At 28.9% G+C, this 19224-nt stretch overlaps 1 protein-coding gene across 1 annotated transcript in view; it reads right to left on the bottom strand.

Annotated features, from left to right (window-relative positions):
* The window catches only part of LOC111627072, a 54908-nt gene extending 35976 nt beyond the window's left edge, over nucleotides 1-18932 (bottom strand). The window contains exons 1-2 of the mRNA XM_023370627.1: nucleotides 18772-18932; nucleotides 4326-4531 (exon numbers count right to left, since the gene is read on the bottom strand). Coding sequence (XP_023226395.1) covers nucleotides 4326-4531; nucleotides 18772-18811 — 246 coding nt within the window. The 5' untranslated portion in view covers nucleotides 18812-18932. The remainder of the gene's footprint in view (nucleotides 1-4325; nucleotides 4532-18771) is intronic.
* Between the last annotated feature and the right edge of the window lie 292 nt (nucleotides 18933-19224).

Below are 19224 nucleotides of genomic sequence, written 5' to 3'. Positions count from 1 at the left end.
ACATAAATATAATAATTATTAATATAAAAAATAATTTTAAAATTAAACATAATGGCACTCGCTCAAATAAATTTACTTATGTTAATAAGATATTATACATTTAATAAATATAAATTTTATAATTACAATCGTTTGTTAATCGATGCTACGGGTTTTTTAAAATCGAAGTTTCTCAATTGGTAGCTCGCGATCGCTTCGAGAGTTGTTAATATACTCTGAGTTAATAACAGATTACTCCAGGCACTCTACTTAGAGACATTAGGAGCACTGCTGTAGATAGAAGAGTTAATTATAAACAGTCGTGCACGCTGAGAAAACCAGCAAATTCAAGCAATCTTTTAATATCGTTTTAACATATTATCCAATTTTAAGGAAAAAAAAAAACTCTTAAAAAACTTCAACATTAGTTAAAATTATTAGCTACATTAATTTCATAATTACTGTTTTTACTACAAATTTACTAACCCTATATTTATTAAGCATTTTTAAAAATATTCATAACCTATCATTAATCATATGCACGCAGTTTTAAATTATATGCATAAGCAAGACGTTTATTGATAAGTGATGAACTCTTGTTTATTTTTATTTACTTACTTTTTTTTAAAAGAATTTATATTTCTAGATCATAATTAATAAAAATGCAAAATTGGCAATTATTCTTTAATGTATTCGACAACCGAAACTTTTAATTTATTAATTCCATTAAATAATATGATATTTTGATAAAGAGGAAAATAAAAGAAAGGAAACTAAACTAATGCGATTAGCCCTTAAGCTGGAGAAGAGAATAATAGCAAAGTGATAATCCGGATTAGGGATTATCATCATTCCGCTATTGATAATACTCGATGACACTCGGATCATCAAAGGATTATGCTACCTTAGGGGGATAAAGGAGAAAATTTTTGGCAGTAAAGGTATTATTATTAAATTTTACTATGATATCCTATCATTGAATAGCAATTCTTATAAATAAAAATGAGAAGTAGCGTGCAAGAAACTTTTAAAAATGAAGAAAATACAGCGAGAGAGAGAGAGAGAGAGAGAAGGAAAAAAGAAACTGTATAACTGAACGCCTCTTTGACTTTTTAATATATAAAGTAATCATTCTTTCAAGAGAAACTAATGTAATTTGATAATTAAAAAGATTAATTAAACGACGTTAAATAAGTAATAATTGAATTATTTTTAATAAGTTTGAGAAGTGAATTTTTTCTATTTTTTGTAATTTTTTCCATCCTCTCCTTCTCTCTTCTCTTCTTTACATATACATAAGCCTATACGTAAGTTATATTTGTAGACTAATTTAATCAGTTCGCTTTGCTGTAAATAATGAAGTTCTTATACTTATAAAATAATAAAAACATATAATAGCCAAAACAATAATTAAAGATTTAAAAGTAGATTGATGTATCGGCTTATCCGAAAATAACTCGTTTTCTTTTATATTGTAGTTAGGAAATGTCTTAATGTTACTCTTGTGGGAGCTATTTATTTCTTTGGCCGTCCGATGGACAGGTCACGTGACCATAAGTTACTTTCCTACCGTACATTTTGCGAGAGTAAAGACGAAGATTGGACATAAAGGAAGACATTTATAATTGAAACAACGGGATGAAAAACGATATAGTCAACATCTACTACAATTAACAAATCTCTTTCGAATACTTACGTCCATGTAGACTCCTAGCAAGTTATATTTACGACCCGGCGGTTTCTTACTTGGTAGATATCTGTAGAATTCGACGTTATTCTTATACCATTTAACAGAATATAGTGGATCGCCTTCTAAATCAAAATCACAATGTAACCATATAGGATCGCCGTTCTGTACGGCTCCCGGAACTCCTAACTTTAAGAACTTCAGACTTAAGGATTCTAAAGAATAAATAAACAAAGAAAAAATATGTTTAAATATGGAAAAATATTATTTAAAAGTAAAAATTATCTTAGCAATATATAAATATTAAATGGATCTTAAAAAGATCTGGTTGAAAAAAAAAAATTGTTTCTTTCGGGAGCAATCTTACGTTAAGCAGACTATTCTCTAGAATATTGCTTTGACTTTATTGTTGAGAATAAATTTATTGCCTTCGTTTAGAAGATAAAAAAGGATGCATTTAATAACCGAATAAGAGAGTGCAACATAATATAATGAATATAGGGAATTTGTTGGGTTTTTTAAACAGCAGGACAATAATCTATCTATCTGAGGGATTATAAAAGTGTCAAATCGAACCTAACCAATCTTCAACTNGTACAAACAAGCAATCTTCGTCAGCACTTCTGACACGAAACAATCAGCATGTTAATTAAACCATCCCATCACCTATTCACATTCTTAATGACTGCATTCAAATTATTGTCTTCATTTCCATTCTAGAACAAAACTTCAAACAGAAAAATGTCTTCGTGTCACAATTGAAGCAAACCAAAATGTTCTTTAAATGAATTTTTATATTTGAAATTTTTATCCTGTTAAATATTTCTCGCCAAAATAATTGCTAAAAATCTCTTTTGCATATATTTAAAATTTTAATAAATGTAAACTATTTATTATTCTATTAACATATTTAAGAATTCTCAAGGATGGGCGCATTTTAGCTGCTTTAAAACGTTGAAAAGTTGTCGATATTAATACATAAATATAATAATTATTAATATAAAAAATAATTTTAAAATTAAACATAATGGCACTCGCTCAAATAAATTTACTTATGTTAATAAGATATTATACATTTAATAAATATAAATTTTATAATTACAATCGTTTGTTAATCGATGCTACGGGTTTTTTAAAATCGAAGTTTCTCAATCGGTAGCTCGCGATCGCTTCGAGAGTTGTTAATATACTCTGAGTTAATAACAGATTACTCCAGGCACTCTACTTAGAGACATTAGGAGCACTGCTGTAGATAGAAGAGTTAATTATAAACAGTCGTGCACGCTGAGAAAACCAGCAAATTCAAGCAATCTTTTAATATCGTTTTAACATATTATCCAATTTTAAGGAAAAAAAAAAACTCTTAAAAAACTTCAACATTAGTTAAAATTATTAGCTACATTAATTTCATAATTACTGTTTTTACTACAAATTTACTAACCCTATATTTATTAAGCATTTTTAAAAATATTCATAACCTATCATTAATCATATGCACGCAGTTTTAAATTATATGCATAAGCAAGACGTTTATTGATAAGTGATGAACTCTTGTTTATTTTTATTTACTTACTTTTTTTTAAAAGAATTTATATTTCTAGATCATAATTAATAAAAATGCAAAATTGGCAATTATTCTTTAATGTATTCGACAACCGAAACTTTTAATTTATTAATTCCATTAAATAATATGATATTTTGATAAAGAGGAAAATAAAAGAAAGGAAACTAAACTAATGCGATTAGCCCTTAAGCTGGAGAAGAGAATAATAGCAAAGTGATAATCCGGATTAGGGATTATCATCATTCCGCTATTGATAATACTCGATGACACTCGGATCATCAAAGGATTATGCTACCTTAGGGGGATAAAGGAGAAAATTTTTGGCAGTAAAGGTATTATTATTAAATTTTACTATGATATCCTATCATTGAATAGCAATTCTTATAAATAAAAATGAGAAGTAGCGTGCAAGAAACTTTTAAAAATGAAGAAAATACAGCGAGAGAGAGAGAGAGAGAGAGAGAGAGAGAAGGAAAAAAGAAACTGTATAACTGAACGCCTCTTTGACTTTTTAATATATAAAGTAATCATTCTTTCAAGAGAAACTAATGTAATTTGATAATTAAAAAGATTAATTAAACGACGTTAAATAAGTAATAATTGAATTATTTTTAATAAGTTTGAGAAGTGAATTTTTTCTATTTTTTGTAATTTTTTCCATCCTCTCCTTCTCTCTTCTCTTCTTTACATATACATAAGCCTATACGTAAGTTATATTTGTAGACTAATTTAATCAGTTCGCTTTGCTGTAAATAATGAAGTTCTTATACTTATAAAATAATAAAAACATATAATAGCCAAAACAATAATTAAAGATTTAAAAGTAGATTGATGTATCGGCTTATCCGAAAATAACTCGTTTTCTTTTATATTGTAGTTAGGAAATGTCTTAATGTTACTCTTGTGGGAGCTATTTATTTCTTTGGCCGTCCGATGGACAGGTCACGTGACCATAAGTTACTTTCCTACCGTACATTTTGCGAGAGTAAAGACGAAGATTGGACATAAAGGAAGACATTTATAATTGAAACAACGGGATGAAAAACGATATAGTCAACATCTACTACAATTAACAAATCTCTTTCGAATACTTACGTCCATGTAGACTCCTAGCAAGTTATATTTACGACCCGGCGGTTTCTTACTTGGTAGATATCTGTAGAATTCGACGTTATTCTTATACCATTTAACAGAATATAGTGGATCGCCTTCTAAATCAAAATCACAATGTAACCATATAGGATCGCCGTTCTGTACGGCTCCCGGAACTCCTAACTTTAAGAACTTCAGACTTAAGGATTCTAAAGAATAAATAAACAAAGAAAAAATATGTTTAAATATGGAAAAATATTATTTAAAAGTAAAAATTATCTTAGCAATATATAAATATTAAATGGATCTTAAAAAGATCTGGTTGAAAAAAAAAAAATTGTTTCTTTCGGGAGCAATCTTACGTTAAGCAGACTATTCTCTAGAATATTGCTTTGACTTTATTGTTGAGAATAAATTTATTGCCTTCGTTTAGAAGATAAAAAAGGATGCATTTAATAACCGAATAAGAGAGTGCAACATAATATAATGAATATAGGGAATTTGTTGGGTTTTTTAAACAGCAGGACAATAATCTATCTATCTGAGGGATTATAAAAGTGTCAAATCGAACCTAACCAATCTTCAACTTTCTGGAAATAGTAAAAGAAAGAAATGAGAGGACAGAGTGTCTCAAGAGATGTTTTTTTTTCCTTCCTTCTGACAACTAAACTCAGGTTTCTTTGTTGAGAGTCTCTCCGGACCAAAAAACGATAAAAATTTCTCCAAAAATGAAAAAAAGTGGCATTAACGAAAATACAAGAACAAGAAAATATTTCGGGCATCACGTGCCAAAGTACCATTGGATGAAAATCGTTTAAAATAATCTCAAAATAATGCTAAAAAATGAGTTTCGTGCTTTCGACTATTTAACTAAAGTAAAATTCTCTTTGAAATTTTTTAAATTTCCCGTTAGAAAATGTCTTTATTGCATAAAGTATCTTATAATACACATATACATATTATTTTTTCCTTTATTTTTTACACTTCTTCTTCATCCTTTACACGAATAATTAAGTGCAACTGGATTACATTTAGGATTAGTGCTGGAAGGTGTGTCTATTTGGAAGGATTCTTCTGCTAAGTCACGAGTCTCTTTAATAATGAGATGACAAAGGTTGAGCCAATTGGCTACGTCCATTTAATCTCAAACAATTGTTTCTATTCATTAGATGAAGTGTATACTCTCTTTAGCTTATACTTTCCATTATTACTTTAAATTGAACAGCTAGAAATGAAAATTTGATCTCTCTAATTAGTCGTAACAGGAAACTAAACACATTTTTTTAAAACTTTAATGCTTATAGAATTAAAAAGTCGAATTAAAATACTTTCATATATTATGAAAGTGTTGAAACTCGTGTTTATATTTATTAATAAAACACTAGCATTATTGCTTTACCAGTTATAAAATATAATTCAATAAATCTTAAAAGTTTCTTAAAAACTAAATAAAAAGAAATTGTTCATCGCCCTTTTAACACAGATTTTTTTTTCTAGATAGGAAGGAAAAAAAAGGAAAAATTGGGGCATGATTCCTCTTTAAATTTTCACTAATAAAAAATTATTATCGTGTATATCGACTCTTTCTATAAGCTTATACGAGTTTTCGGTAACTCTGATACACTCTACAATTAATAATTTAAAATAATTATGTAAGAAAATGTGAAAATAATTTGATTTGTGACAATCCAAACGACGACGATAAATAAAATATGCGAAATAAGCTTAGTAAACTTAGCTCGTGATTTGATATTAGTTAAAGTAAAGGAAAAATAGAAGTTTAAATAGAATTTAAGACTTAACAGTATAACTTAAACTTGTACTTAAGTTAAAATTATAGTTTCGCTCCCGTAATTTACTGGAATTACGTATCATATTAAAAATTATAACACGAACGAGAAAATGTATTAGAAAATTTTCGTATTGTTTTTAATTTACGATGTTCTTTGAATGTTTTTACGAAAAATTCTTCGTTTAGGATGACATCAAATAGAGAATTTTTGGAGTAATTACATAATAATGACATCTTTTTTCACTAAACTGACTTTAAAGGACTTCTGCCCAAATATATCTCTGATCTCTGGATTTAAAAGAAAAGATTAAAAAAAAATAAAGTTTTTTGAATTACAGAATTCTTAAATTGCGACATATCTAGTAAAAAAAAAGAAGGAAGGAGAAGAAGAATAAAAAAAATATATAATAAAAAAAGAAAATAAATTCTATCTGTGTCCAACGTTTGTAATGTTTTTGGTCTGCTCGCCGTCAAAAATAGATTTACTTCCAAAATCAATACTATTGTCATTCCGAAAACTTAACAGAAATTCGTAGCACATTTTACAAAACAAAGTTTAAATTTGTTAAATTTTTAGAAGGGAAAATAAAAATTTTGAAAAGAAAGAAAGAAAAAAATAACGTGCTTGATAACAATTGATAGTTTCATGGGCATCCCATAATCTGCACATTTTCTGGTATCATTAATAGAAAAACACTTCAGTAATTATACCATCGATCCAAAGCTGAAAGTCGATAATTCTGTAGCTGTTATCATTTCCTAATTTGATGTCATTCTGGTCACAGTTTGTATCCTAGTGAGTGAGTGTGTGTACCCTAAGCGAATGGATAGGTTATCAAATAGCATTCCGCACTGTATTATGGGTAATAGCAGTTTCGTTCACGTATAAAAAATGAAATCAGAGTATAAACATGTAATCTAGTATCTAAAAAAAAGCGATTATTTTTACTAATTTCTTGAAATTTACCAATAATAGATCATTGAAATCTTCATTTATAAATTTTCTAATTTCTTAAATCTCTAGAATCTCAATTTTTACGATACTGCTGAAATATTTTCTAATTTTAAAATCTTCCGGCATAAAAAAAGTAATGACTGTTCTACACTTTATAAAATTATTGTTTCAATGTTATTAAAATACATTAAATCTTCAATACTTTATAATTTAGAATCTTCGTTTCATATAGGCTATAATCTTTAATAAACTCGTTAATTTTCTACATCGTAAAAACTAAAATCATGGAATTCATTACGTCTTTACAGATACAATGTATTTCCTTCGATCCTATATCCTCAATTATCTTAAATTCAAGCAATTTTAAGACTGACAAAGTGATATTCTCGATTTTTCACTTCATTTTTAAAAGCTATTAATTAAATTCATAATTTTACTTCGTTAGAATCACTTAACAATTTTTCGATTTTCTTAAAAATCATTTAGAATTTCCTTTTCTTCATTAAATATGTGATTTTTCCGACTTTTTTTTAAGAGTAATCATTTAAATTATTTGATTCACTAGAACTGCATTTAAATTTATACAATCTTCAATTTGTTATTTATTTTTAAAATATTTTATAAAAATCTTCATTAAAAATATGTTAGATTTGTAAAGTTTCGACATCTTCGAATCCTTCTTTTAATATAATAATTAAGAGTATTTTCAGGCTTTCTAAGCAATATATAGCGATCTTCAGTTAGCTAGAATTTCATTAAAATCTATTAAACCTGAAGATTTTTAAAAAACTTTAATGAATTTTTAAGAATTAAGAATTAATTAAATATTCATTAAAACATAACTTATTAAAACAGAGATTTTTAAAAAAAAAAACTCCAGTCATCTTTGTTACATCTCCGTCTTCAATTTATTATATGAAAATTAAAAATTAGGTATAAAACTTTACATTTTATGAGATCTTCAAGATTAGTTGAGAACGTTATTGTGAAGCATCGTTATCGAGATTAATTTTAATATTTTTCTATTGAGTAAAAAAGGTGCAATTCAGAAAGTTAAATGCAGCAGATTCGTATCCAAATGTGTATATAATTCATCTTTCTTACAGCTTTCTTTACTTTCTTTCAAGAGAGAGAAGAGCATGTAGAGAAGGATGTTTCGCTAGCAGCACCTATTATGATTGCACTAGTGAACATCGGGCGAAAATCTTATTTGGACGAAATGATATTAGAAATATCGAATGGCAAACGTTACCATAGATATAACAACTTTATAATTAGGATTTTGCTCATAATTGATGCCTTTGACCTGATTACAAGAAAGTTGTAGGAAATTGTTCGAATGATAAATAGAGCGTGATTTATGCTACGTTGATGTTCTCGGAGACTTAATCATGTAATCAAATATTGAAACCGCTCTAGCAAATATGAATTCTTGAAATAAATATGATGATGATGATATCAATACCGATATAATTGTATATAAAACTTATTAAGTTCGATTCGAACGTAAATTGTATTTGTATATTTATGAGACGGTTGAATTGTTTGTTTGTTAAATTAGTTATCGTCTTTTCTTGTTATTCTTCACTCCAATGAAGAAAAAATTATTAAATTAACAAAATTAAGCTAATGATGATTAAATCTTTAGATTGGTATAACTTTTCGTAGTCGTAACAGGAAACNAATAAATTAATGGGCTTCTATTTTTTAAACTTAATTACATAAGTAAACATTTCTTTTTTAGGAAAGTTTTAAAACTATTTTTAAAAATTTCATTATAAAAATTTTATGAAGTCATTTCCATTAAGTTATAATTGCATTTATCTAGAAAAACCGAGCGAAATGTAATTTTAATAATTTAGAACCGTGTAAAATGTTAAAATTATTAAAAGATATATGTTAATTTAAATATATATTTAAAATCCAACACATTCAAGACTATTTTTAATATACGATACAATAATCTTACATTTAATTAAAATAATTATTAATTGGAGCTTGGAGAATAAATATTTAAAATCATTTTACTCAAATGATTTTATAAATTTATAACCGAAATAAATTATTTTCAAAAGAACTTAAAATATTATAATTAAATTCAATATTTTAAAGACTCTCGATATAGTGGAAAACCGAGATTTTATAGTAAACTAGATTGAATTCACTATACACATAAAGAATAGTGTAACAAAGCCCAAAGCCCAACAAAATTATTCACTGTATCGAAAGTTTACTAAATTGTATAGTCACTATATTAAAATTCCACTGTAAAATGTATATATATATATACATATATTTTTCTTCTCTTCTTTCAATTGAAACAATTAAGATAAGATAGAAATGAATGAATTATTTCCACTAGTAATCACTTAACATATAAAAAGAATATGAATTTAGCATATTAATTTTTAGAAAAGTGTTACAATTAAGAGCACCTTATCATGGGCATTTTTTAATTCCATTACTTAAGGATTTTTTCCTTTTTTTATAAATGCTTTACCTCTCAATTACAACGATTATAATCAAATTCCATTCAGAGAACAATGGACTATTTTACATTCATTTTTCATTAAGATTATACTAACAGAATATTGATTTACCACTCTCTTGTATTTTATACGATATTAAAAAGCATAATTTAAAAATGATTTTTAAACCTTTATGTTAAAATTTTATCTTTTTTATTAAGTTAATCTATGTATTATCTTTTTAAAAAATGAAATTTTCCTCATAAAATACCTTTAACGGTATTTACGAAGAAGAAAAAGAGTTAAAGATTAAATTAATACATTAAAATTATGAAATTAGGAAAGGCATTTTTTTAAACTTCTCCATTTTACACAAACTTTTTCATTCAATTGTAATAATTATAATGAAATTCATTTAGCAAACAATGAACTATTTTCCCACTTATTTCCGCTTAAAATACTACCAGCAGAATACGGATTTACTAATTTAATAACAGAATATTTTGTTTCAATAATTAAATGGAGGAAATTGGTTGTTTGTAATAAAAATGACATCCTGTTACCTATTACCGGTTTTTCCATATTTATAAATGGTTGGAAGAAATGCATAGAAACTAATTTGCACAACAGCATAGTCAAGTGGTCACGTAGTGGTCAGATCACGGTCAAACCCGTCCAAAGGGGAATGTTAGTGGCACCCTTCGATTAACCTACCTGTGATACCAATTACAACTGATAATTTCTCTCTTAGCAATTAACCTACCCACTCGATCATTAAATGTACTAAACGCCTCGATTTTCGCACTATATGTCGCATTGTCCACAAATTTCAGATGTTTCTAAGGTTATAATAAGCTGCCGAAGCTTGTAGAAAACCTTCTTTTATTCTTTCGATTGATCAAATTTTAATTCCGAGATAGTTCAGCCATCGTTCGTGCATGTACTACTTTGGATACATTAGCAAGTTTCTCGTTAGATCCAACATCTTATCGAAGTTGGTGTGGCTTGTGAAAACGTAACGCGGCGGAAGATCGTAATGAATATCAATCTACAGGCAATTTAGGACCAGGTGATAATAATATTGACAATAAAAGGTCTCTAATACGGACTATTGAATTTGTATTTTAAAACTAACTCCTATCATCAATCAACGTCAAATTTCGGCTTTTTTCTTTTCTTCGTTTCTAACATACGAACTTACAAAACAAAGGGATTTAGTACGGATATAGGTTCCATCATCAATCACTTTATCTTTGATACTAAGAAAATCCTCACTTGAACCTGATACATACGATGAAGCTGTCAAAGGACAAATGTGAATTATGACAATGCCAAGTATCTCTTGTTTGAGCAAAACAGAAACGAATAAGAACAAAAACTATATGTATATATATAAGTTTATATATATTCAATTCAAAAATTTTTGTTCTTAGAAATGTTTTCACTTGTTTTACGCTCGAAAAGTTGTAAAAATGTTCGATACTCTTTATTGAAAAATTTACGGCGAGAAGAGAAAGTGTTCTTTTTCCCCCTCGAAAAAAATCTAATTTAATTGAAAACCGCGATTTTTAATAAATCAAACAGAATAAGAGCAAGATGTAAAAGTCAAAAGTTAGCTGAGACAATAACGAGTTTGACAAAAAAATATTAATTTAGTTAAGCGAACTTAACAAAAATATTACAGAAGTTAGTATAATAAAAAACATATTTGTCACCTATATAACAATCTTTCTTCGAACTTTTACGAGAAAAACAGCTGCGTTGTTTCACACTTAAGACTGTCATTATTCAGTAGAAAATCGAGACCACTTGGCTGCTGTAGGGTTTGGAATGTCGCATTCTTAAGTCCGCTCTGAAGAAGTCGAGTGAAGAGATCAGAGAACTGCATCTGCACACATCCATCGCCAATAAAACATGACCACCACTTTACCATCAGACAACCATTTATCGCACACTTCGAGATTCTTTGTTATATCCTCCTTCGATCCCTTACTCTCCAGGATACAGTTTTATCATACTTTGGATTGTACGTAATAGTCATAACAATAAACATTCCACCGCTTTGATATATTGTGGACAATAAGTTGAGGTGCTTCATCTACCTACTGACACACAATTCTCTTCTGCCAATGGACAGTCGAAAATTTCAATCGTTCCACCATTCTTCTTATACTACGTGTATATAATTCATAAGAAAAAAATTGACATATTGAACTCGGTTTATCACCTTTAAAACATAAAATCCAAGTTTTAGTTATTGTAATAACGTTGCTATAATAAATAACGCAAAAATTACTACATACATCTTATGGTGTTGTACTTATAAAATATTAGATAATATGTAAATTTTTATAACAAAGAATCATGATACATTTACCCATAACGGTCACCATAAATCTGCTTTCTTTACATGAGAAAAAAATTCCGTAGAGCTCACTTCAAGAAATAGATTCTTATCAATTTATCTTCCAAAAAGACAACTTTAACTAATATCCAATTAGGAAAAAAATCTTTCTGTGTAATATTTATCCAACCCATAATTTAAAGAATATTATTATTATTATTTCTATTCATCTTCCAAATATTCAGAACAAATTTTTTCCCTAATTACATCGAGACTCGAGCAGGATTAAAGATTTAAGAATAAAAATTTTCTTACCCAGCAATACAGGATCTTATCTTATCTAGAGTAAATTACAGAATCGATTATTTATCTATTCACCGATTTACAAAATTTCCTAAATATATTTAAGAATGATTTCTAACTTTGTCTGATAAGCAAAGAAGGAGAAGAGAGAGGAAAATATCTATCAAACAATTTTCAGTTTCAGTTCTTTTACATTTAAATGAGATGGTTATCAGTCACTTTTTATACTTACAATATTATTATGTAAATATTAGCTTATCAAATAACGAAAGGGGAGGGAAAAAAAAGATATGTGTATACATCAGTATGAAGAAAAATACTCTTAGCTATTTCTTAAGCCCAACAATTTCTGTATTTTGTAATTTCCATTTTTAAGTGTTTGCAATTTTTCCTAAACGAAATTAGTCTATCGAAATTTAATGCGAGCGGTTTTAAATTAATGATGCAACACTTTATATAATATTAAACAATACAATAAATGATGAAACTAATCAATAAATTTATTCTGCAAAACAAGAGCGACTAACTGATAAAAATCAGCAAAAAGAAAAAAAAATGAATTTTTTATCTTCTTTTTTTTTTTAATTTCCTCATCGTCAGAATATTAAAAGTCTCGAAAATAAAAGAATTTAACAAGACATTGCATTAATTACAAAACGGATTTATTCTTTAATTTTAGACAAATGGACCATAAAAAATTATTTAATGATATCTTGCATTTTATTTAAGCGCTAGAAGAAAAAAAAAACTCGAAAGGGAGACTTCCATCTTAATCAATTATTGTTCGTTGACAATTGTCTTCGGATAAACTTTAATCCGAGGCAATAAAAATATCGACGGAATATTAAAAAAGGAAGTCTTTTTTAAGTTAAAAAAACTAGAACACAATTGAATATGTGAAAAATAAATTTTCAAATTTAATCTACTTCTTCGGATTATTAAATTAACTTTTATACTTTTCAGTCTTGATTGCCATTAAGGAAATAATTTAAAAATTATCTATCGCATGTAAAAATTATGTTAAAACATACCGAATGCTTTATAAAACTTTACACTTTCATGTTTTTACAGTTTGCAAAACCATATACATTTCTACCTATAACAGTTTAACATCAAGAGTTTGGCTCTTTGCCATCTTGCAAGGGAGATTCTCTTTTTCTTCTACGACATCTCTACAAAAAAATCCCTCAAAAAATTAATGAATCTCCGTAAAAATTTTAGTGTAATAAATGTCTGAAGAGTTATTCACTTTTACCGAGCTTCTTATAAAATACAATTATCGGTAGGCACGTGTCTACTGATAATTTTATTTTATTCTACATGACGTTAAGTCTTATTGATAATAATAATAATGATAATGTGTTATACTGATTTAGATTTTCGATATTAAAACAATGAAAATAGTGTGATAATAATTTATGAAACAACAAAATTTGACGTTGGCATATGAAAGAAAATAGCAAGTTTCTTAATATACGTCATTGGTTCTGTCATGAATAGAGAACTATTCGTGATATAATTCGGCTTATTCAGAAAATTGCCGATAAAGATTAAGTTCATATTAAATTTCGTTCATTAAATATATCCAGCTGTCTTTCCACCTGCCGTCTCTCTTATTGATTTGTGACTGCCAGAGATTAAGCAAGAACAGATTCCTTTGTTTGTACGTTCAATCGGTGTACGGTATGCAGTTTTGTATGTCGTAAATTCTCATTCCTGCAGATTTCTCCTCAATCCTTTATAGCTTTAATACCTTATTGAATGATTATCTTAAAAAACAAATTATTATATTGTCATTGTAAAGTTAGCATAATTTCCGTTCCACTGTTTTGTTAAAGAAACAATTATCAAGCTAAAAAATTAGAAAAGATTGCTCTTTTGTCACCTAATTGAATTAATAAGCATAGATTTCTTTGAAGTTTTCCTCCATTTTTACCACTTAGAAGATGGAGTTAAAGTGGTCGAAACGGCTCTTAAAAGAGCGCGTAACTAGAAAAGTACGAAAATGGTACACTTGGGAGTATGTAAGTTGGGTTAAATTTATGATTACCTCCTCTTAATTTAAAATATATCCACCTCGAATATCTTCCAAGTGTACTTTACAACTACTTAACCGTGCTGAATATGTAAAATATACAACTACATTCAAAAATTCTTGAGCTTTTGCGTAACTTGTTGGTATTTACGATGCATATTAACATTAACTCCATGTCACGGTCTTTAACTTAGTTTATCAACATATATAAGAAAATTTGAATATCTCAGCAAGGGGAGTTCTAATTGAAAGCATTTTAATATTCTAGCTGCACCATTTCTGTCAAGAGTTTTCTGCTTAATATCGACAACTAATCCATTTTCAACTCGTTGAAGGAATCTCTGGTAGATGCATTATGAAGAGTTCGTTCACCTGAATAGGGGCAAAATTGGATTATTTAGAGATATTTCTTAACAAAGGAAGTAAGAGATAAATTTATAGAATGTAACGTTTCGAAATAAATTTATTTCATAGAAAACAATGCCGTCGTTTCTCCTTTCTCTCGGTTTGACGATTGTAGATACGTATTTATAGATTGCGTATTTAGGAAATGTTGTAAATCAAATTTAACTCCTGTCATGAAAATTTTGTTCCAAAGAATAAAAAAGTCTAATTACTCTTTTGGACAAAAATTAATGTTGATCCGCTACTGATTAATAAAGTTTCGAGTATACATTCAAAGCGTAACAGCTAGAAAATATATAGCTTACATTATACGTAAGGATATATTTATAGAATAAGAACAAAATATACATTCACAAATTTCTCAATTTGTAACGATTAAATAATTTATTATGTAGAAATATGACATTTTCCAATTCGATTGAAAAATGATGTTTCTTCTTTAAACCATGGAAATAAATGCGGTTGTTCGATATAAATAAGTATTGTGGAAAATATTTCTCTTAATTTATAGAACTCGATTTATCGTCAAGAAATAAATACCCTCAAATCCTCTTTACTTATCAATAAACGCTTGAATGGATAAAGCTATTTAGAATAGGAGTTAAACACTTTGTGTACGAATTGGCCAATTTATCCGAAGAGCATCGAAATAGGAGTGGACAAATTCCAATTATGGAAATTTCGTCTCTTTGATTGTCTAGCAGCTGCACATTGTTGCCCGTTACAATGCTTTATTTCCAAGTCAGCCAAAGACCAAGGGGGAATGGGATAGTTCGGTTTGACTCACATAAACTCGACACACCCAGTACAAGATGGGATTCGCCATTGATTCATGATTGGTCGTGTACTCTAGTCCATCCTCCCGATCAGATCAGCAAGTATTATTTATATCGACAAAACAATGATCAATGGTACGTCCGTAAAAATCGGGCGCATTGCTAAATTAGGATAAAGAATTTTCATCTCGGCTCTTAATCGGATTTTGTTCGTAGTCTGTCATTTATCATAGAATCTGCATGTAAATTTTAAATCTAATGGCCACCTACTATCATCAAACAGTTACCCTGTAACTAATGATCTGCTACGATGATTTCGCTTAAAACCCATCTCTGGCAATCACATAATTACCATCCTTTTCCAGTTCGAGTATCGTTCTCCATACACCTATTCTTTTCTGTATATAAAGCTTAATTAGATCTTTGGTCTCTGTGGCCAATAGAGGCGTTGCAAAGAAATGAAGCTGGCTCCGTCGACAATTTGTTTTCCAACTTTTTACAATTTGAACAGACGTGTTTCATTTCTTTGGAAATTAAAACTCCACTCGCTTCCATTTTTCAAGAAAAAAATGATACGTAAAAACTTAGATAAATTCATTTTCGATTTGTTTTTTTGCCTTTTTTAATTTAGTTTAATGATTTTACATCTGTCGTTAGAAATTCTTTTCTGAAAAAAAGCCTAGTTAAAGTTTGTCTTATCATTGATCGACTTTAAAGAGTTGTTCTGTCTTCATTGCCGGAAACTATTTGGTAGTTTCTTGTTTACTTCACAAGGTATGGGTTACCTTTTTGTCTCTCTCTTTTTTTTTGTTCCTATGGAAGACTAAACCAAAACGAACAAACTATACATCACGATAAGGTCACTAGTAAACCATTACAGGATGGGTAGCAGAGCGAAACGAATAGCGGACTGCAGTCGATCAACTTCATGTAGATGTCTTGCTACCCGATGCCTGCGTTTTTTTCGCCCCTTTTTCCTTTCTTTTTTTAGTCTGTATCGCTGAATATTTTTGATTCTCAAGTGGACGACTTCTACATCTTGATGGTATCTATCTTAAGATGATGATGTCCATCATCGTCTACCAGTTTTCTTTTATGGAGCGTGTAAAGTGGGTTTATACAAATATTTTCAACTTGCAACTTTTATATATATTCGTATAGAAAAATTTTATCTTGTTAAAATACTAACATTAGTTTTTGTAGAATAATGCAATTAATACTTAATCACTAAAAGAACAATTGGAGACGACTACTAATTAATTATTTAGTTAAACTAATTAGAAATAGCATATAAAATTTCGAAAAATTAATACTTAAAATGAAAATAAAAATAAATCTCAATATATTTTAGACCTATTTGCTCATAAAAGATATTAGCGATCCTTTCCGTTTCTTAATGATGATAGCTAAAGAGAAAGACGAAGCCAATCTATCATATCGCTGCTATTTTCAAGCAGAAATCATCGAATAGCGGTTATATCTTATCCATGGTACATCTTGTCTGGTTAGATGAACGGACAAATTGACCGAGTGATTCAATACGGGTAGTTAATCACTGGACATAAGAGCTTTTCAGCTTTTTGTTTGTTGATTTTCTCATGCGTACAATTTAATTTCTGATTTATTTATATACCTCACATAATCCTGATCGATATCTACAATTTTTAAAAATTCATATTAATCATTTTTTGATGCTACTTCCAAGAATTTATACTGGAAACTTCCCTTTCTTTAAGTGAATAATAACTAGTTATTATTGATTGTAGGTCACTGTATTACCTAATAAATGCGCCCGTATTACTACCATTTTTTTAGAGTTTCATTTTTTTTTATTTTTCAGCTTTAACTTGCAGGTATAGCACAAGTTAAAGTTGAAAAATAAAAATAAAAATAAAATGATAAGAGGACGGGCGCAAAAGAAAAGTTTGGCATTCAACCTGAGGAAAGCAAAGCATTTTGGCCAATTGTTTTATAACATTACCAATGTGGTAGGATTTTATTAGATTTTGTATTTTATCAGTTCAAAATTTTTACAATTGTTTCTTCTCGATGCTTTAAAGTGAATTGATTCTGTTAGACCTACTGATATATATAAAAATGAAGAAAAACAGATAATTCCTATTGTCTAAAATAGAAATTTAATAATACCGACATGGAAATATGTAAAAATAACAACTTTAGGAGGAAAAAATATATTCTTTGTAATAAAGATGCATAAAAAGAATGGAGTAGAAAATGAGGACAAGAAATGAGAAATTAATATGCAGCTGTAAACCAGAACGCGTTAAAATTTATGGTAATTATAGTGAAGAATTGGATAAAGGTCGAAGGACATCAACCGAAATTGCCGCATCTCTTTACTTTTTTTATGGCAAAGTATAGGTAGACAAAAGGCCAACTTGTGTACAGGTAGAAAAGGGTCAATAGTTGGGAATACCTAACTCTCAGAATATCTCCGCCCAAATCATTTCAATGGACGAGATTCATAAAATTTCTTGTTAATAAATTTAACGAGATCCTGTTATAAAATATATAATTATATTTATTCTTTCAGAATATTTCTAAAATTAAAACTAAAAATGAAAAAAAATAAAAAATAAAAACAATTGTAATTACCAAAGAAAACTATAGAAAACCAAATGTTATTATCATTTTAAAAATTATAATCCTCCTTTCCTCCTCCTTCGTTCGTTCCTGGAATTTTTGGACATTAACAAAACAAACTCTCTCTCGCCAATGCAAATTGGAATCGTAAATGACATTTAAGATTGGCACTCATTGCGACAAGCCGAAATAAGATTGTTGCTGCTAACAATGCGTTTTACGAGCACAACTCGCATCTCGAATTTAAAACGTTTCCCGTTAAGAGGGGGGAAAGGAAACAGAAAGAGAAGAGAGAGAATTCTCTTCGCGATGAGACAACTAAAACCCACGTGATTCTTGATAAATGCGAATTGAGACGAGGATCGGGTGTTAGACTTCACAAACCAATTACATTCCACGCTCGGTGGATAAATCACTTCTTGCACCTGAGGGTCAACTCGACTTCTGGGACCTCGCACGATCCCAATTCGATCTGATTCCCTCTAATCTCAAACACCGGATAATACTGTATCGTGTTATTATCTAAAGCATTACTAAGTAAATCGATACCTTAAACAATCTCAAGAAGAGAGAGAAAAAAAGAAATATATGCGTTTATACAAAAATTCTTTCTCTTTCAGTTTAATCCGTTTCGCAAGTTGGTCTCGCAAAATTTAAAATTTAGAAGTTTGAAAAAGGAGATACACTCACGCTAGAAAGGCTTTATTTCGTTCTACAAATCTGCTCGACAAGCGAAGATTTTCATTCGATATCTGGCATGCACTCACCTTTACTTAAAAGTAGGAGCACCAATGCTATAGTCAACATGCTGAAGTCGCTCGCCACAGCTCTAATCCGTGTGTTCTCGTGTGTTCCTTCGTCCTAACTGCCACACGACAAGATCGCCCTCTACCAGCAGTGAGAGAATCTAATTTACTCCACTATTGTTGTATAATGCATAGAAGGTCAATATAAAAGTCTTCTTCCCTGCTGAAAATACAGAAAAAGGTTCGTGTTTCTTTGCATTTAGCTTCACTTTTTATTCGTCGACACGAGTAATATCATTCATCGATTTTTCGGTTGCGGGATTTATGTTACCAATTCGCAACGTGTATTCTCGACTACGATCGTATTGATGATACATAGGAATAGGCTCTAAATTCATTTTGACTTTTTTTCTTTTCCCTCTTATCTTCTTGTAACCAAACTTTTCGAGCGAGAAACTTAGACGAAATTTTAAA

This window comes from Centruroides sculpturatus, unplaced genomic scaffold (genome assembly GCF_000671375.1).
Source record: "Centruroides sculpturatus isolate CEXI.00-Female unplaced genomic scaffold, Cexi_2.0 scaffold473, whole genome shotgun sequence".
In the NCBI taxonomy this organism is placed as follows: domain Eukaryota; kingdom Metazoa; phylum Arthropoda; class Arachnida; order Scorpiones; family Buthidae; genus Centruroides; species Centruroides sculpturatus.
The sequence above is the reverse complement of the archived record's forward strand: the minus strand, read 5'-3'. Positions and strand labels throughout refer to the sequence as shown.